This window comes from Theobroma cacao, chromosome 3 (assembly GCF_053813885.1).
Source record: "Theobroma cacao isolate CCN51 chromosome 3, ASM5381388v1, whole genome shotgun sequence".
Classification (NCBI taxonomy): Eukaryota; Viridiplantae; Streptophyta; class Magnoliopsida; order Malvales; family Malvaceae; genus Theobroma; species Theobroma cacao.
In genome coordinates, this window is record NC_142641.1 from 41846862 (window position 1) to 41864317 (window position 17456).

At 31.5% G+C, this 17456-nt stretch overlaps 2 protein-coding genes across 2 annotated transcripts; one reads left to right on the forward strand and one right to left on the reverse strand.

Annotated features, from left to right (window-relative positions):
• The first annotated feature begins 4876 nt into the window (after positions 1–4876).
• LOC18606049 (CAAX protease self-immunity protein) lies at positions 4877–8349 on the forward strand. The gene is made up of 9 exons (XM_007039450.3): positions 4877–5314; positions 5975–6126; positions 6408–6503; positions 6607–6669; positions 6964–7032; positions 7131–7233; positions 7323–7394; positions 7812–7900; positions 8024–8349. The coding sequence occupies exons 1-9, from the start codon at positions 5014–5016 to the stop codon at positions 8174–8176; spliced, it is 1098 nt and encodes a 365-aa protein (XP_007039512.3). The 5' UTR covers positions 4877–5013; the 3' UTR covers positions 8177–8349.
• Positions 8350–11470: 3121 nt separating this feature from the next.
• On the reverse strand, positions 11471–15711 carry LOC18606050 (Peptidase M20/M25/M40 family protein). The gene is made up of 10 exons (XM_018118535.2): positions 15310–15711; positions 14182–14426; positions 13918–14026; positions 13123–13261; positions 12990–13047; positions 12891–12908; positions 12607–12729; positions 12282–12435; positions 12164–12197; positions 11471–11828 (listed from the first exon to the last, which is right to left on the reverse strand). Exons 1-10 carry the CDS (start codon positions 15637–15639, stop codon positions 11725–11727), a joined length of 1314 nt encoding a protein of 437 aa, XP_017974024.1. The 5' UTR covers positions 15640–15711; the 3' UTR covers positions 11471–11724.
• Between the last annotated feature and the right edge of the window lie 1745 nt (positions 15712–17456).

Consider the following 17456-nt stretch of genomic DNA (forward strand, 5'->3'; position numbering starts at 1 on the left):
TTCTAGCCAATAAAGTTTCATTACAAATAAAAAAGTAAATTAATAAGCTTATATATTTTCCCAATCCTCCTTTTTTTTTTGTCAATTTTTATAATAATAAAAAATACAAATGTTGAGAAAGTTGATATCCTGGAAAGTCTACAAATTGCATCATTCCATGCGATAGCATTCGTAAGTAAAAAGGAAAAAAAACCATGAGACGACAAGAAAAAGGGGAGAATTTAACGAAAGTAAAATGAATATTTTCAAGGGGTGATGGGCCTACTTATCATATGTAAGCACGAGATTTCGGTTTGATTACTCTATTATTAACCAAGACCAAGACTCATGATCAAAGGTTATTTTATTCAGGTATATTGGAATCAATCTCGTGTTGGTATATATGGATTTTGTTAACAAATTAATGAGTTTAATATCGGTGAAGTCAACTCTTTTTTTTTTCCCTAGTCTTTTTTAGCTAACATGAGAAATAAATAATGAAAAAAAAATACAAAACATTGGTAGAAAAGCTTTCGTCTTTTGAGCTTTGATTTAATTCCAATGGTTACTAATAAATAGTAGGAGTATTATTATTAAGTTTTTTTTCCCCTTTTCTTGGTTTTTAGCCAGCGTTACCGCGTTGCATGTTTTAGAATATAATACACTGACATGCCATTTAGGGCTAAGTGCTCTAATTAAATCCTTTTAATTAGGTTTGAAAGGAATCTTGGACGATTAATTAAATTAATTATCACAAACTAACATATATGATCTTTGTTTATCATTCATTTTCAAACTATTCTCTCCCTCGTCATGCATGTTTTTTGCTGTTATTATTCTTAATGCCATTAATAAAACAAGTAGTACGAGATCTTATTCCCACATGATTAGGTGGTCCACAAATAAAAAATATATATATATATATATATTTGATTTATATTAGCAATTGTTTAACACATACCAATTAATTACAAGTCATTGTTTATACATATTTTTTGGGAATAATGGGGTTTAATTGGAATTGGCCATCTTTTATTTAAGGCGCATGGGCGAAAAGTGAAATATGTACTCAAAGTGGAGTGCCATGCCACTTGATTAGAAATAAAAACAGGACTGACGCGATACGCTTCATTTTAGTACAAGGATAATCAGCCCTCCACTCTTTAATCTTGTTGAATATTAACGTGCCATGTGAGTAATGTTTTTAGGTTTTTTTTGTTAATTTGGAGTCGTGTTTTAGATGTGTAGCCTTTCACCTTCTCAATGCAAATGTAAGTTTGCTGAAAGAGGAGGGTCAAGGTACATGTTACCAGAATTGAATTAATTAAAAAAAGAAATAAAATCGTAATGAAGTTGAATGGATTCCACTTTCCATGTAGCAAAAAGCATGCAAGTTACTTTCAAAAAAAAAAAAAAAAGCATGCAAGTTGGTGGCAAATGGAAAAAAGAGAGGAGGAAGAATAAAGTCTATAGACAGGTGCATAGGCTTGCTTGACTTAGGAGAAGAAAATTACAAATGACAGGAGATACACATTTTCTTTTATGTGATGCTAACGTGATACAGACAGCTTATGGCCATTGGTTAATCAAAAGCTCCCAAGATTTGTCTTGTAAGCCTGAAGCCAATGTCAAAACCATCAAATATGAACCTTCAATTTGGTTGCTGGCTTGGGCCTAATTTGGGGCATCAAAACAGAAAGACTTGCGTCTCCAAAGTCCCCAGCCACGTTGGAACAGATCTGAAAGTTACTCTTGCAATGCAACAAAATTTAAGAATGTGATATGTTTATTTCATGGTTGGATTCACAGTTCCATAGGTCTGTCAGCCATAGATTCCTGTTCTTCATCTTTTTTAAAGGAACCACAAGTCTTACTGTTTTTGACTGAACTATCATTAAGGTTAGTTTGCCTTGTTGTTTCTCAATTAGGCCCGATCTGGACGTGTCCTTGGGCCAGCTGCCTTTTCTCTTTTGGCCCAACCACGTATTTGTTTTTTTTTAGATCAATACTAATTATGTTTGCTGTGATTGCAATTGAAAACGTCAATTAATACATTGTACTTTAGAAAACATTATTTGTAAAATTAATTTAATGAGGTGTACAGCGTAAGGTTCCTTATTTGTTCGGTATGAAATTAAAATATTTTATTAATTTTTTTGAAGTACTTGACGTGATATTTTTCTTTATTCAAATCTAATGGCGTCGTCATCATAGTCAATAACTTTATTTGCCTCATTTTGGAGGTACTTGCCATGGATTATGGATCGAGTCTATATTTGATATATTTTGTTATTACTTTGTCACAAAATCATTATTATTTTCTCAAAAAAAATAACTTAATGGGATATATAACACTTACACTTATAAACCTCTCGAGATCTTCTTACTTGCACAATGTAAGATTAAAATACCTTATATATTTTTGACCTACTTCTTTTAAAACGTTTGACATGACATATACATATACATCTATATCTATATACTGTTCTTAATGCAATTGTCATCTCTAATTGTATATATATACAGAGGTGGAGTCTCCCCCAAAATTTTTAAATTTTTTTATATTATATAAAATTTTTAAATTTTTTATAAATTTTTTAATGGTTCTCGCAAAATAATTTTTTATTTAATAATTAATATAAATAAAAATTAACAAAATGATTCCCTTTGTTTGACTCAATTTTAAAGTTTTTTTTTATTTTTTGCTTTCAATTAATATTTATATTTATATTTGTTTATTTTTTCATTTCTATTCAATTATTAATATGTTATAAATCTTTATAAATTTTTTTTCACAAATTTTTACGAATCATCAGTCATATTCTTTTTCTTTTTTTATTATGTTCTATGTGGGTTCTATCTTTTACTTATCAAGTTATTCTTTTTGTTGTTATGTAAATTTTATTTTTCATGATTTTAATATTTAAAATTTAATAAATTATTAAGTAATTTTCAAATATAAGTTGTAGTGTTACACTATTGTTTAAAATTCTATCAATCTATCATTTTTTATTCAGAATAACCAATGTGTTTTGAAATGTATGTTGAAAACTTTAAGTGACAAAGATATATATACAAATTGACAAAATAAAATGATTGTATTTCTTTTAATATAATTTTATTTGTTATATATATAATTTTTAATAATTAAAAAAAATTGATTTAATAATTATTTTGATTCCTCAAACTGTTTGATAAAATTAGAGTCATTAAATCCAAACCCACTAAGTTTTAATATAAATTTAAGCATACTATAATATATTATATTTTAACAATCTAATATAATAACCTATCATAATATATTATATTTTAATAGTTCAACCCAATATGTTAATTAAAAATTTAAAAAGTAAATAGAAAATAAGAGGAGAGCTTTATCATAAAACTATCCATTTTGTGTAAAACACATCAGTAAAGAGACAATTTATGTGAATTTAAAAAATTATTTGTTCTTCCATTTTTATGCGTAGAGAGTGAGGGAGATTCATTTAATAGTTTTATTCAGTCATATATATATATATATGACAACTGTTAATGTGTATTTTTTATATGTCCAATATTTTATGAATTTTATTTAATTTTTTAAATGAATGAAAATTAAATTATATATCAAATTCTTTTTAATTATTTAATATCTTATTTTGTCTTATCCCTTTTAAAAAAACTCTAGGTCCGCCCTGTACACATAGTTGCATGGTTAAATTAGATGACTTAAGTAAGACAAAAGAGGGACCTGATGAACCTAACTTAATGTATTTATTGCATTTATTTGAGGGGAATTTTTTGTTCTTGTATTTAATGAACTTTAAGTTGGTAGCTCGACGCCTAGAAAAGTACAACCTCGTAATATTAAGATAGCGGAAGGACATGTAGTACCATTTTGAACAAATTATCTTCATTTATTAATCTTTTTATATCTAATTAGCTAATTAATAGTTAATTCTTTAATTCCTTAAATAAGAATAAACTATTAGAGGAGTGTAGATTCATATTTCTTAATGTTATAAACAGGCCATTTTTATATCAATTTTAACAATAGTTTTTATAAATTCATACTTTTAACAATGTAATTTTTTATGAAAAGAAAAATTGTTCACACGATGTTAATTAAAAAAAAAAATCATCAAATGTCATTTGAAAAAATTAAAAGTGAAAAAATATGTAAGTAGAGTTTATCAAATTGTAAATGCCAAAAACCTTGACTATTAAAGTTGAATTTGTTAGACTAATTGTTGAATTCATTAAATAAAAATAAATTATTATTTCATGAGTATAGATCCCTGTTTCTTAATCTTACAAACAGACGATATTCATATCAATCTTAACAATAAGTTTTGTATAAATTATTATTTCATGAGTATAGATTCATATTTTTTAATCTTGCAAACAAATGATCTTTGTTGCAATATTAGCAACTCGTTATTTCAAACAATGTAATTTTTTATGAATGTAAGACTTATTTACATAATATTAATTGAAAAATTTACAAAATATCATGTGAAAAAAACATAAATGTGTAAGTAAATTTTTTAATTCATTAAATAAAATAAACTATTATTTCATATATATATATATATATATTTTTTTTCGCTTCATTATTTTTCATATATCCATCGTCACAAATTCAAATGACGTGGAAATGATTCCCAATTTGAATATTCAACTGTCCAGTAACGTTAATTATCAAAAAAAAAAAAATTCGGAGCTCAACAGTGCGGCTAGCATTATCTCTACGTGTCATCAATTCAATGGTTCTCTTAGATTTTCCCACCAAAATCCCACGGATAAAAGAAAACCCCATTCGATTACACAAATATCAATCTACGACGCGGGCCCCACCTTCCCCTTTCCCTGCCGTCTGATCATGATGAAACGCCCCTAAAAGTTCATGACAAAAACTCCTCACTCTCGTAAAATGATTTTATTCTAAGCAGGAAAGCAAACGGCCAATAATTATTCGACGACGACGACGACGACAAAGAAGAGGAAGAAGAAGAAGAAGAAGAAGAAAGAAGCGGAAAGAAAAAGGTCTACATGGAGGTTCCGATACTATCATTAACATCGAAGACCACGTCGTACTTGGGTTCGTCTTGCTTTTCTTCTTCTTCTTGGAATGTTAAGTTGCTTTGTGAGTTTGGGGTGAGGAAGAGGAGAATGTCAATACGGTGCGCAAAGGCGTCCGTGGAACGGAGTGGTGAAGCTGCGATTAAGGATAGAGAGAGGTTTGCTGGAAGTGCTATGGAAGTGACCACGCTGGATCGAAGCTTTGGTGAAGCTGCGGATTTTCCCGTTTGGGATAAGATTGGTGCTGTTGTTAGACTCAGCTATGGAATCGGTAACATTTCGAAATTCCTTTATTTTCTTTTATAAAATTCTTTTTGGGTTTTATTGAAAAACTTTGTTTGCTCCAAATTGATGAATTTTGTGGAAAAGATAGGTAAAAGCCTTAACTTTTTGGTATTTCGTTTTCTTGGGAATTTCAGGAAGCAGTAATTTTGAGGAAAGACTTTTCTTTTCTTTTCATTTAGCTGTAGTTTCTAAAAGCGAAAGAAACAGGAAAAGGGGAAATTCTTTTAAGGAAATGGTCCAAGGAAGTAAAGTTCTTTTTTTTTTTACTTATTCCCTTTTTGAAACGAATGAAATGATTTTGCTTTTCAATTGAAATTCAGTCAATTTTCGTCTTCCATAGTTTTCTGTTTATATAGTACTTTTGACTTTTGCTTCGAGGAGAAGAAGGGTGATGTCATAAATGCCTGCTATTTGAATATTTTTTTCAACATAATACATCAATTTTCTTCATCTTACTAGAATAAATAAGTTCGTTTATTTGTGATTGAAAGCATTATCAATTATTCAATTTTGTGAATTATGAGGTTATTTTGGTGCTTTTGGTTTTCTTGGTAAAACAGAGTAATTAGTTCTTAAAGGGGATAAAAGCTGCATGTATATAGCAATAAATAGTTCTGATTCTTTTTTTTTGGATATGTGTGTTTAGGGATATATGGGGCAATGGCGCTAGCTGGGAGGTTTATATGTTCAATTACTGGAATCGACAGCATGGGAGGTTTTCATCCTTCATTAGATGCCGTTCTTGAAGGACTTGGCTATGCAGTTCCTCCAATCATGGCCCTTCTTTTCATATTAGATGTATGCTCGTTATTTGCTTATCAGTTTTATAATTGGATTTGTATCATTGCTTGAAGAATCTTGAGGGGTAAATGACAGCTGATATTAGGAGTTTTATGGATAAAACTGTTTGCCATGTGCTTGTTTTAAGCCCTTGGAATTTCGAGGAAAACTATATATTCAAGTGAAGTTTTCTAGGTGTTATAAAATCCAAATTTAACATGGATTTTTAGTTTACTTGCATGTTCAAAAGTGTCTTTGGAATTTGGTGCTTATATTGTGATGAATTTTCGAGGTTACAGGATGAAGTAGTGAAAGTATCTCCTCATGCTCGTGCAATAAGAGATGTGGAGGATGAGGAATTAAGGAGCTTCTTTTATGGAATGTCACCTTGGCAGGTAAACCATCTTACACGTATTTGCTGCGTAGATATTCCCTTTCACATGCTTCATCTTTAATGAAGCAATGAGGAACTGGCTTCACCTTGCATGAATTTTGCAGTTTATACTTATGGTTGCTGCCAGCTCAGTGGGAGAGGAGCTTTTCTACAGGGCTGCTGTTCAGGTCTGTCATCTTGAAAAATTTTCCTTTTTATCTTATTCTGTGATGTTTAACAAATATATAATGTTGAATCACTATAGGGCAATTCTGAAAAGTATTTCTATCCAGGAGATCTAGTATTAAAAGTTGTACAATTATTCTGCTATAATCTTCTCAGGAAGCTTGCTATAGTATACGTAGTAAATTTCTATGTTATAGTTTTAATATCATTGATATCTGTATTGTGACCTCTACTCAATGCCTTACTATCCACATGACAATTAAATGATAACGATTGCTTCTGTTTGAAAAAAATAGGGAGCATTAGCTGATATATTCCTGAGAGGCACTGAGTTGGTTTCAGATGCTCGAGGAATGGCATCTCTGGTATACATTCCATTCCGCAGATTATACCTTCTATTATGTGGTGATCAAATCTTTCTTGCAACTAAACTTTCTGACTTTTTTTGTTTCTCCAATTGTAGACTGGTGTGCTGCCTCCCTTTGTCCCATTTGCTCAGGCATTTGCTGCTGTAATAACGGCTGCTCTTACAGGCTCTCTTTATTATGTGGCTGCCTCTCCAAAAGGTAGATTCTTTAGTGTCCTTTTTGAGAAATTTTTTACTTATCATCAAGTTCAGTTTTAATTTACCTGTTGCTTTTCTGTTTTTCCTCAGATCCTACTTATGTTGTTGCACCAGTTCAACGGTCTCGCCCTGCTCGTGAAGATCTGAAAAAGCTATTCATAGGTGCTCGCTCTGCCCAAAAACAGAATGTCATTCATTCAATGGTTTTTTTTTTTGTCTTGTAAGGTCTTTAAAGGCTTATCTGTCTTCATGGCCCTGAGGCAGAACTGTACTGTTTGATGGAGAGCTGAAATGCCAAAACCTGACCTGCTTATAATCGCATCACCATAGAACCAATAAACCTAACTAATATAACCAATAGTTTCTACATGCATATAGAGACGTGTGCACTAGAAGTTTCCAATTTCCCTTGCGTCATAGATTTATGAGATCTTATTTCGATAACTCTTAAAATCCAGAGATGTTTCCCTAGGCAAAAGAACCTTGTGGGAGAAAAGTTATGCATACTTAGCACTATTAATTGTTTCCAAGTATTCATCTCACTATTTTTTTTTTTTTTTTTGTGTAAACGCATTGCAGCCTGGTATGAGAGGAGACAAATGAAGAAGATCTACTCTCCCCTTTTGGAAGGAATATTGGCCCTTTACCTTGGATTTGAATGGATCCAGGTAACATTTCACATTGTTAAACTAGTTGAGGAATAATTTCAAAATGAAGCAACTAACCATTTATTTATTTATAAGAACAGCTTACTAATTTGGGTTCTTCATATTCTGATGCAACTTTGACAGACGGACAACATTCTTGCACCCATTATCACACATGGTATTTACTCCGCTGTTGTTTTGGGACACGGTCTTTGGAAGATACATGACCACCGGCGAAGGCTACACCAGAGAATTCAACAGCTTAAATCGGAAGGAAAGAGCTCAAACAAACTATAAGGAGCTGTTGATGGGAGGAATTTTGTATATTACACAGAGTCTAGAAAGCTAGAAATATTATGGATTAGGATTGTTGTATAATGTAGAAATACGTTTATATACTAACAGTGTGCTGAAAGGTTACGGCACGCCCAATGTATCAAACAATAAATGAAATTTCACTATTGATACCAGATTTTTCTAGCGTTAAAAACAATGGGAACAAAAAGAAAATGAAAGAAAGGTTCTCCAAGTTGGCTGGCATAAGCTTGCGAGCTTTTCTGTCTGGTCATTGCAAATCTAAACTTTACAAGTTTCTGAATTTAATTACTGCGTACTCATTTTATTCGATTCTTGTATTAAGCCTAATCTAAACTTTATAATGTAAGAGGAACAAATTCTTTAAAATGATTTGTCATTCATTTTAATCTGGATCCGTCGTGGCTTCTTTGGCCATGTGTAGCAGTTTCAGCCATGGAAGAAGGCATAAGGCATTTGTGCGGCTTTTACTTAATACTGTAATAATATTTTGATAGTGACTCGCGCAGCTATCCACCAAGCGCGCCTTAACAAAGGTTCTCCTTCAGCACCAAAAACAACAATCACTAAGGGTGCGTTTGGAACGATACAAGTAAGGGATATTTCTTGTAATTAAATTGCGAAGAAATCTTATTGCAAGGTTTGATTGGTGTTTTGAGATGAGAATGTGATTCTTTAGCAATGTGATTACAAAAGTAATTTTCTCTCAATAAAAGAAAAGTAAAAAAAAAAAAAAATTTCCCCAACTTAACCTCCCGGCCCTCCACTTCTACTTTATGTTTTATTTTTCTTCCTTCTTGCCTTCTTCTCCTTCTCACTGTCCGTACGAAGGATAGTCAGTCAACAATACATTTGGATCAAGTTTCACCGTTAAATTTGACAAATGGAGAGATTGAGACTAGGGTTTTATGAAATCCTAAATTAAATTTTTGAGAAAAATTTATGTTTTTATACTGACAATTGATAGAAAAACATTTTAAATAATTTAAAATGGGAGAAATTTAATAAAGAGTTGAGAGATGCCGCGTTTATAAAAAAATCTATCAACAAATTTTTCTTTAGATAATGTTTTTTATTATTCATGTGATAATTCTAAGTATTATTATTTTTAATTTTTATAAGTTCAAGGTAAAAATAAATATTTAGTAATTTTATATATTTTAATATTTTAATAATTAATATTAAAATATTATGTTATTTTTATCATGTTATTATTTATTATTTTAATAGATGAAGTTAAACAAGTTAAAATTTTATATTAAAAAATAAAAATTTATTCAACATTATATTTTTATATATAAGAGTAATTAAATTAATTGTTTTTATCTTATTTTAACTATGAGATGATAAAATATCTTTAAAATTATTTCAGATAAATTAAATGTTCTCAATTTTTTTCTCTTGTTATTCATAGATAAATAAAGCATTTGTGTTTTTTTTTATCTCTCAAAGATTTTATAAAATGGACTTTCTAGAGACTCCCAATGACCAATCCTGGTATGAATTGCTAAGGATCCAATAAGTCCAACATTGATCCCTTCAAACGTGTCAATTGGGCAAATGCGTCCATAGTGACTAAGATGGATATCTCGTATTAAAAAATTAACAGTTTGCTCGACCAATCCTCTAAGGCCCAAATAACTCAATTTTCTCCCATGAATTATTTGTGTCAATGGATTTGTTTGATCTAAAATTTGAGATAATGGGTGTAATTCGAAAAAAGATTCATAAGTGGTTGTTATTGGAGTTGAAGTTACCAAATCCTGAGGAGTCGATATCAATTTATGCCTAATTGCGTCGCATATAGTTCCTCTAACTACATTTTCTAAACGAATTAGAGTCAATCCGAATTGATCTTGTACTATGCTCTCATTTTTCACTTTGGCCATCCAACTATTTCTAATTTTATTTCTCGTTATCTCGTCATATCACTTGTCGATTTAAAAACTAAAGAATATGATATGGAATGTAACAATATATTCTTAAATTAATTGATTTTCATTTACAAAATACTTTTTTTATCTATCTCTCACCATCTCACCACATCATTATCGATTTACAAATCAAAAAGTATGGCACTTTAAATAACAACGGGTTCTTGGTTTATTAGTATTGAGTTTTTCAGTAATTCCAGTTTGATAAAACATATCTTGGCATGTAATAAAGTTATTTATGCTTTAACCTATAATATCAATAGGAAGAAGGAAACTTTGGTGTGTAATATCTGGTACCAAAGCTTTGACTTTGTCATATAATATCTTATAGTTAAAGTTTTGACCTTAACGTGTAACATTCAGTCTTGAAGGTTTGGTCTTGGTTGCTACTGAAGTTTTAATATATAACATATTCTGTTGAGGTTTTTGAACATAATATATAATAACAATATTTTTTTTATTTTTTATCTTTATATTTTACTAGGACATAAGCTCTTAAAGTTTTTATTTTTTATCTTTGTATTTTACAAGGACATAAGTTCTTAAAGTTAAAAAAAGAGATAAAGTTTAAAATCAAAAAGAATTATTTATCAACCTTACTCCTGGGATGAAATGGATTTAAACAAAAATTATTATTCAAAATCCTCTATTTTGGATAATTAACTTTTAAGTTATTTTATTTGTTACATTTCTTGTAATCTTAATAAAAATGACATATAATAACTTTTTTTTATCAATAATAATTTTTTTTCAACATATACACTTGAATATAAAAAGATTTCACTAAAGACAATTTTGTTCAAAAATCTTTTCTCTTAATTAAAAAAGAGTTAAAATTAAAAAAAATTATTTTCGAAAACACCTAAAAATCATCCTTTTTGTAAATTTACATTATATTATCAGTAAAATGCTTTCAAAACAAACACTACAATTAAATTTTTTCAACAATCACATCCTCAGTAATCATCACTTTTTCAAATTATTATTACTAAACCTTGCAAAATTATCTTCTTAAAAATAAAATATTCAACAATCATATTCCTAGCAAACAGAACTTAAGATCGAGCAAAATTCGATTGAAATTCAAATTCAATTGATGATTTGGTTTTTGATTTCAATTATTTCAATTTTTTAAATTTAAAATATATTTCGATGGATTAAACCTTTTTTTTATATATAAAATATTGATTAATTCAATTTTTAAAATTTTCAATCAAACCCATAGAATGGATATCCTGACAAATACTAATCAATATTGATTCCTACCTATTTGCCCGGCTGCTTACCAACATCGCGTTGAGCCAATTTCTGACATTAAAATTTCACCCAAGAACATCAGACATAGCTAAAATGGAGCGCTTGACTTGAGGAAACCCCAAATTCCCATCCAAAGTTTGGAAGAATGAATGCTTTTAGAAACTAAATAAGTAAAACCCACATTAAACAAGCCAACAAGTAAGCTGCGTGCAGTGGGCATTTGCGTCGTAATATTCATATAAACTGCTCAAATATCATATGATTGTGTTGAATCATTTATAGGGGAATGATCACGATGCGTATCGAGTAGGATCATTAAGACATATCTACTTTATTGCATCAGTTCTCTAACTGGGAGATGATGCTGGTAAACACATCGTAGCCTTGGCACATATCAGAAAGAAGGCAATACTCATTCTTGGCATGGTATGTGGCCATTAAACCTGCACGTACATGTTTGCAAAACAGACGCATGTCAGATATTTACGATCGCTTACATTGTTCTAACCGTAAAAAACTATAAATGAGGATGAAGTAACATTTTAATGATTCCATTCAGTTGAATCCAGCAAATAGAACATGACAAGAACAAAAAATGGATTGATGTGATTATGGATTTTAACAGCAGCAGTAAAACCTTATAATTTCCCAAAAATTGTCTAATGCTCTATATAGGTAGCCCTAATTCCATTCAGTTGTAAAGGCTCTTGCTCAATTTCTACAATAGATTTTGAAAGACTTAAATGCAAAATGTACAAATGCAATAATGCTATCATACCATAACCAGCAGTTTGAACATCGAAACCTTCATCCTGACAGAAGATGAGGAAAAAAAAAATTAGCTAAATCGATAACAGATCAGAAGAGCAGGAACTACTAAAAGATATATATCTCACTTGCAGCTCCCGAATGAGTGGCAAAGTTCCAGTAATTGAGTAAGGCTTCACATAACCAACTGCCTCTTCAGTTGCTTTGCACAATACATGAAAGCCACGGGAATCAAGGTCACAAGCAACTCCAGACATTGCCTCATCAAAAGTCAATGTAAGGCTGTAAACAAAGTACCACATAACAACTCAAAAGGATGTAGTATACAAACATAGATGAGAAAGACTAGCACAAAAAACATGATTCTTCTTGAACAGATATAGTCAATGAAAAGCTTGACTACATACATCTAAGCAAGTTTGCATAACAAAGAAGGGGGGAACAAGGACAAACCTTCCTCTAAGGTTTTCATCATGGAGGATATATTTTGAAACTGGACCCTGTGTGTCCAGCTCATCTATATTCTCATTTATGTCATCTACATATTCTTGTAGCTTCTCCATTACATCTTTTACACTGCAATACAGGACGATAATATTTCAAAGCAGAAAATATTGACTAGCAATTTTATTTGGAAAAGAAACAGTAATCCTTCAACAATAAATAACTTGAAAGAATGAACATAAAACTCAGACAATGGTTGGTCAGATCTTTTGGATAATTGGAGGGTTACTTACTTGTAGAAAGGAGTTAACCTGCAACCCAAAAAAAAGGGCCTTAGTAAGATAACATTTTATGTTAACAGGCTCTTTAAAAACTCTGACAATAATATAAACCTGACATCTCCTGATAGTGTACACTCTCCAGGAATTTGATTGATTCCACCACCTGGATCTGCACCAAAGAAAAATTTCATTAATGAACTGACTTTATTTTCAAGAATAACTTGATCTAAGGTTTAAAACATACAACTCCATTGAGTTGGTTTCATGGTTGATGGTGTAGCAAATCCATATACTTGCTCATTTGGATGGGGGGGAAAGTCTTTGTAAAAACGAAGCTGGATTTCTTTAAGTGCTTCCATGCCCAGCTCCAATGGATTTATAGCCTGCAGATAATCAACAACTTCAAAGTTCATTAAAAAAATGGAGAACAAAAACACATATATATCTATCCTTTTTCTCATCAAGAACCAGCCAATCAGTCAGCTAAATCTTCTAACTGCAAATAAAGTTTGATAGAGAGATTCTCAAGGATAAGCACCAACCATTTTAATACATTATATTAGAATATTCTGTTTGCTTTGTAAGGTATGATCTGATTTGAATTAGGCAATTTTATACTTAGGGTCTTTACTGGGTATAAAAATGAATATGCCTATGGGTTAATGAGCCATATTATTGTAGGTTCCAGAAGTAAATTAATTCTGGGGCACAAGTTACTTACTTGGAGACAAAGTTTAATAGATTGTAATCAAGACTAAAGATTTTGTGGTGAAATAAAATTTTCACATTTAACATTCAGAGTGTTCCTTATCTTTCATTCTACCTGGGATTTACGTTTAAACACCATAGCTTATGGTGTTTTATAGATTGTAATCAAGACTAAAGATTTTGTGGTGAAATAAAACTTTCAGATTTAACATTCAGCGCGTTCCTTATCTTTCCTTCTACCTAGGATTTAGGTTTAAACACCATAGCTTATGGTTTTGTGCTAAATGATTGCTTACGTAGGCTACATAACAAATGCGGTTATATGGTATACCTTGTGTGCTAAACCACTGTGAAAAAGCTTCCCCGTTACATGAAGTTTCCAGGGTATCATACCACCAGTACCAATGCAAGGTTGTTTATCCGCTGTATCAATCCAGAAACTGTGAAATCATATGAATTAGATTATTTCTGCCATCTTAACAGATAAAGGACAAATAATTTTTTTTAAAAATAAAATGTGACATAACCAGCTTCCAGAAACATGCTTCAGACTATTAATACTCAGTATTTCTACTTTGAAAATGTAAGTACTCACAGAGGGCCTCCCTTCAGCTTATCAAGCAGACCATCTTTCACTAGTGCATCAACACCAACTCCAGTTATTGCTGAGTTTTCTTCATTGGCTATAAAAACTGCAACAACGGTTGATTTTAGTTTTGGTTTTCTCTCCCCAAGTTTCCTCATGAGTTCAGTTACAAGGGCAACATGTCCCAAACAGTCAGTAGTTCCACGGCCACGAAGTTTATCACCATCAATGCTCAATGAGAAAGGATCAAAATCCTGCCAAAATTCAACATATTTCAAAATCTAATATCAAAGTACCTATAATCCTAATATCAAACTGTAACTTGAAATGGCTAATCTCAATTGACAGAGCATCGAGAATTGTTATTATTTAAGAGCACATGCAGAAGAATTAATGTTGACATAATGAGAGGGGGGAAATCTGAAGAAACCGTATCAAATTTTAAAAGATCCTAAAACCAGTAGTCCTAAGTGGAAAACCAAATTAAGTTCATCAATAAAAAATAAATCTTCAAGATAAGCGAATGCCATTTCTAGAAGCTGAGTATGCCCACAGAAGTCAACATACCAAAGTCTTGACTGATTCATCAATCCTGCTAATAAGAAGAGAGATGCAAAACAAATTTGTAGAAAGTGACGCAAATACAGTGATTATACGGCAAAAACTTATTCTTTTCTCCGTGAACACAAACTGGAAGTGTAACTAATCAATTCAAGCATGGAAGCCAATTCAAATCAATCCCATAAACAACAAAGAAAAAAGCAAACCAGATTAAATTCATCCCAAGAAAAACAAAGTGTAGCAAAAGCTAATTCCAAACAGTCATAATTTGATGTCTCAAAAACCAAATTCTAACCAATGGAAAACTTAATATTAACCAAATTTACACTGCCAAAATCTATAATATTAAACAAAATCTAAACCCCGCCCCATAAAAAGGAAAATTGTAACCTTTACCACCTCTATCCTATATCGAATGCAAACAAACCCAGATATTAAGAAATATCATCCCAAAAGCCATAACAACCATCCCTTCCAACAGCCATAAAAAATTCAAACTTTAAACAAAAATAATAAAGAAGCAACCCGAAACCAAATAAAAGGGAAAAAAAGCAAAGATCAAAAGAGAGTCATTACCCAATCATTAGGATTAGCGGTGACGACATCCATATGCATCCCAACAAATGATAAGATCTTGCCAGGCTCAGTCCCAGGATATTCCACAATGAGATTGCCCCTTCCGGGGAAACAAGTAACATGGTTAACAACCAAAGGTCCTCCTCCAGTTGTCGTGCTGTAAGGGACGAGACAATCTAGTACATGCTTCACCACCCTGTCTTCCTCTGGGATCAGTTCCGGCGGGTTGTTTTGAAGAAACTTGGATTCTCCTATGACCTTTGTTAGAAGTGACACAAACGAGTCCTTGTTCAGATTGCCCAGTGTTTGTTTCACGTTCGAAGTTGCCATTTGACCGTAGACTCGGATGAAAGTGGAGAGTTTGCGTTTCAGAAGCCGATTCTCCACCTCGGAGACAGCGTATAATTTATATTTTGCATTCGAAAAAAAGGTGCATGGAAAGCAGGCCGACATGGGATTAAGTATTCCATGGGCTAGGATTTGGTCCAATTCAAAAATTAGAACCTAAAGATTGAAAACTTATTGGGCCAAATTGATGCTTTACCCAACTCAAACTAAATGGGCCATAGCTAGCAGTGAAGGGATGGAAAGGATAGTACCATTTGTTTATAATCCACACAATGTCAAACAAATTCACTGATCATCATAATCCAAATACTAGCGATAGAAAAAAGACTCAATGTTGAGGGAGGTTAAGAAGGAAAGGACATGGGAAAGCTTAGTCATTGAAAATTTTGCTTTAGAACGATGTTGGCAACTTGGCTGTTCATGGCTACTCAAAATTCCCCGTTTGTTTTTTAATTTTGTTTCCTAAGTTTTAAATGAAGAAATTTTATAACCAAAAAAGTTTGGAAGTGCATTATACCTCTTCATTACGTACAATTTCCTCTCCATCCTAGCTATTTATGTCTAATTAAACACCACGACACAATATCAGGATTACTTCGTCTCTTTAGAAACATGCTACTTTCATAATTTAACTTGCTGGAGTTTCCAAGAAGCACCATCTGTGTGTATTCTGATGACAGCCTTTTGGGTACCAATTTTGATGGAAGGTAGGGCACATTTGTGAATCTGTGGCAATGGTAACCTTTCTAGTCTGTGCTGTGATTGCCATTTCCAGTCCCTTATATGTCTTTACAAAAGAGCGTCACGGTCATGACACACAACGCCATAATTGGTTCCCTGGCAAATTCAAAAAGCTTATAGACATGGCAGCAGCATCAGCTTTCATTCAATGTAAAGAATCCTTTTGTCGGATGTGGTCGGGTTCTGTTTGGGGCTATTCGAGGTCTTGACTAATTTGTGTCTACTTTTTGTTATACCATGAATTATTTATAAAGAAGTTGATCATATATTTGTTTGAATACTTCATTTAGGGGAAGAGAAGAAGTTATATAGAAGTTAGAGTGCATTTTTAAATGAGGAAATCTGAAAATAAAAACTGAGATTATTCCGGAGGTTTAGATAAGACTAAGAGCAGTGATAAAGTAATTAGTTGGATTGGGTGACTTAGGGACCCTAGAGAAGCTTGGAAGTTAATGTGGGAAAATAAAGAAATATTCATATGAATAACACATTGCATTGACATATAAGCCTTAGTACCTAAAGCACAATGTTTGTTATTTCATATGTTGTAGTTATCACTATTAATATGCATTTGTTTAATAATACTTATCTTTAATTTAAGAAAGAGTCTGAATCAAAACTAAATCTTGAAATATATATACGTATTTATGTGTCAGCGTGTATGTAATTTTAAACATATTATACTGTTAAATTTGGATATAATATATTATTTTATTTTCAATTATATCAAGAGTATCAAATTTAAAATTTCTTTTTCAATTATATTTTCCATATATATAAGTACGTATAGGCTTAACCAAATGGGTTGATAAAAGTAAAAGCCTTTAACGTTTTTTTGGAAGGATCTCCTTTTATTTGCCATGATACTTATGCTATTAAACTATGATTGGCTGGCATGTTTTAGGGTTTTTTTTTTCAATAAAATCGAATTGTGGATTTCTATACCTTCTGCCTTAAAAAAACATTATTCTATCAATATATGACCTGAAACCATAGTACTGTATGTTAGTAGTATTAGGCAAATACCACATTAACTACTTATAGTAAGTTCTCTACAA

Excerpts from the sequence above, each read along its gene's own strand:
- LOC18606049 (XM_007039450.3), top strand. The coding sequence starts at position 5,014 with ATGGAGGTTCCGATACTATCATTAACATCGAAGACCACGTCGTACTTG. Across the intron at positions 6,127-6,407 it reads CCCTTCTTTTCATATTAGAT|GATGAAGTAGTGAAAGTATC; the intron begins GTATGCTCGTTA and ends TCGAGGTTACAG. Across the intron at positions 7,033-7,130 it reads CTCGAGGAATGGCATCTCTG|ACTGGTGTGCTGCCTCCCTT; the intron begins GTATACATTCCA and ends CTCCAATTGTAG.
- LOC18606050 (XM_018118535.2), bottom strand. The coding sequence starts at position 15,639 with ATGGCAACTTCGAACGTGAAACAAACACTGGGCAATCTGAACAAGGAC. Across the intron at positions 13,048-13,122 it reads GAAACCAACTCAATGGAGTT|ATCCAGGTGGTGGAATCAAT; the intron begins GTATGTTTTAAA and ends TCTTTGGTGCAG. Across the intron at positions 12,198-12,281 it reads CACTCATTCGGGAGCTGCAA|GATGAAGGTTTCGATGTTCA; the intron begins GTGAGATATATA and ends ATCTTCTGTCAG.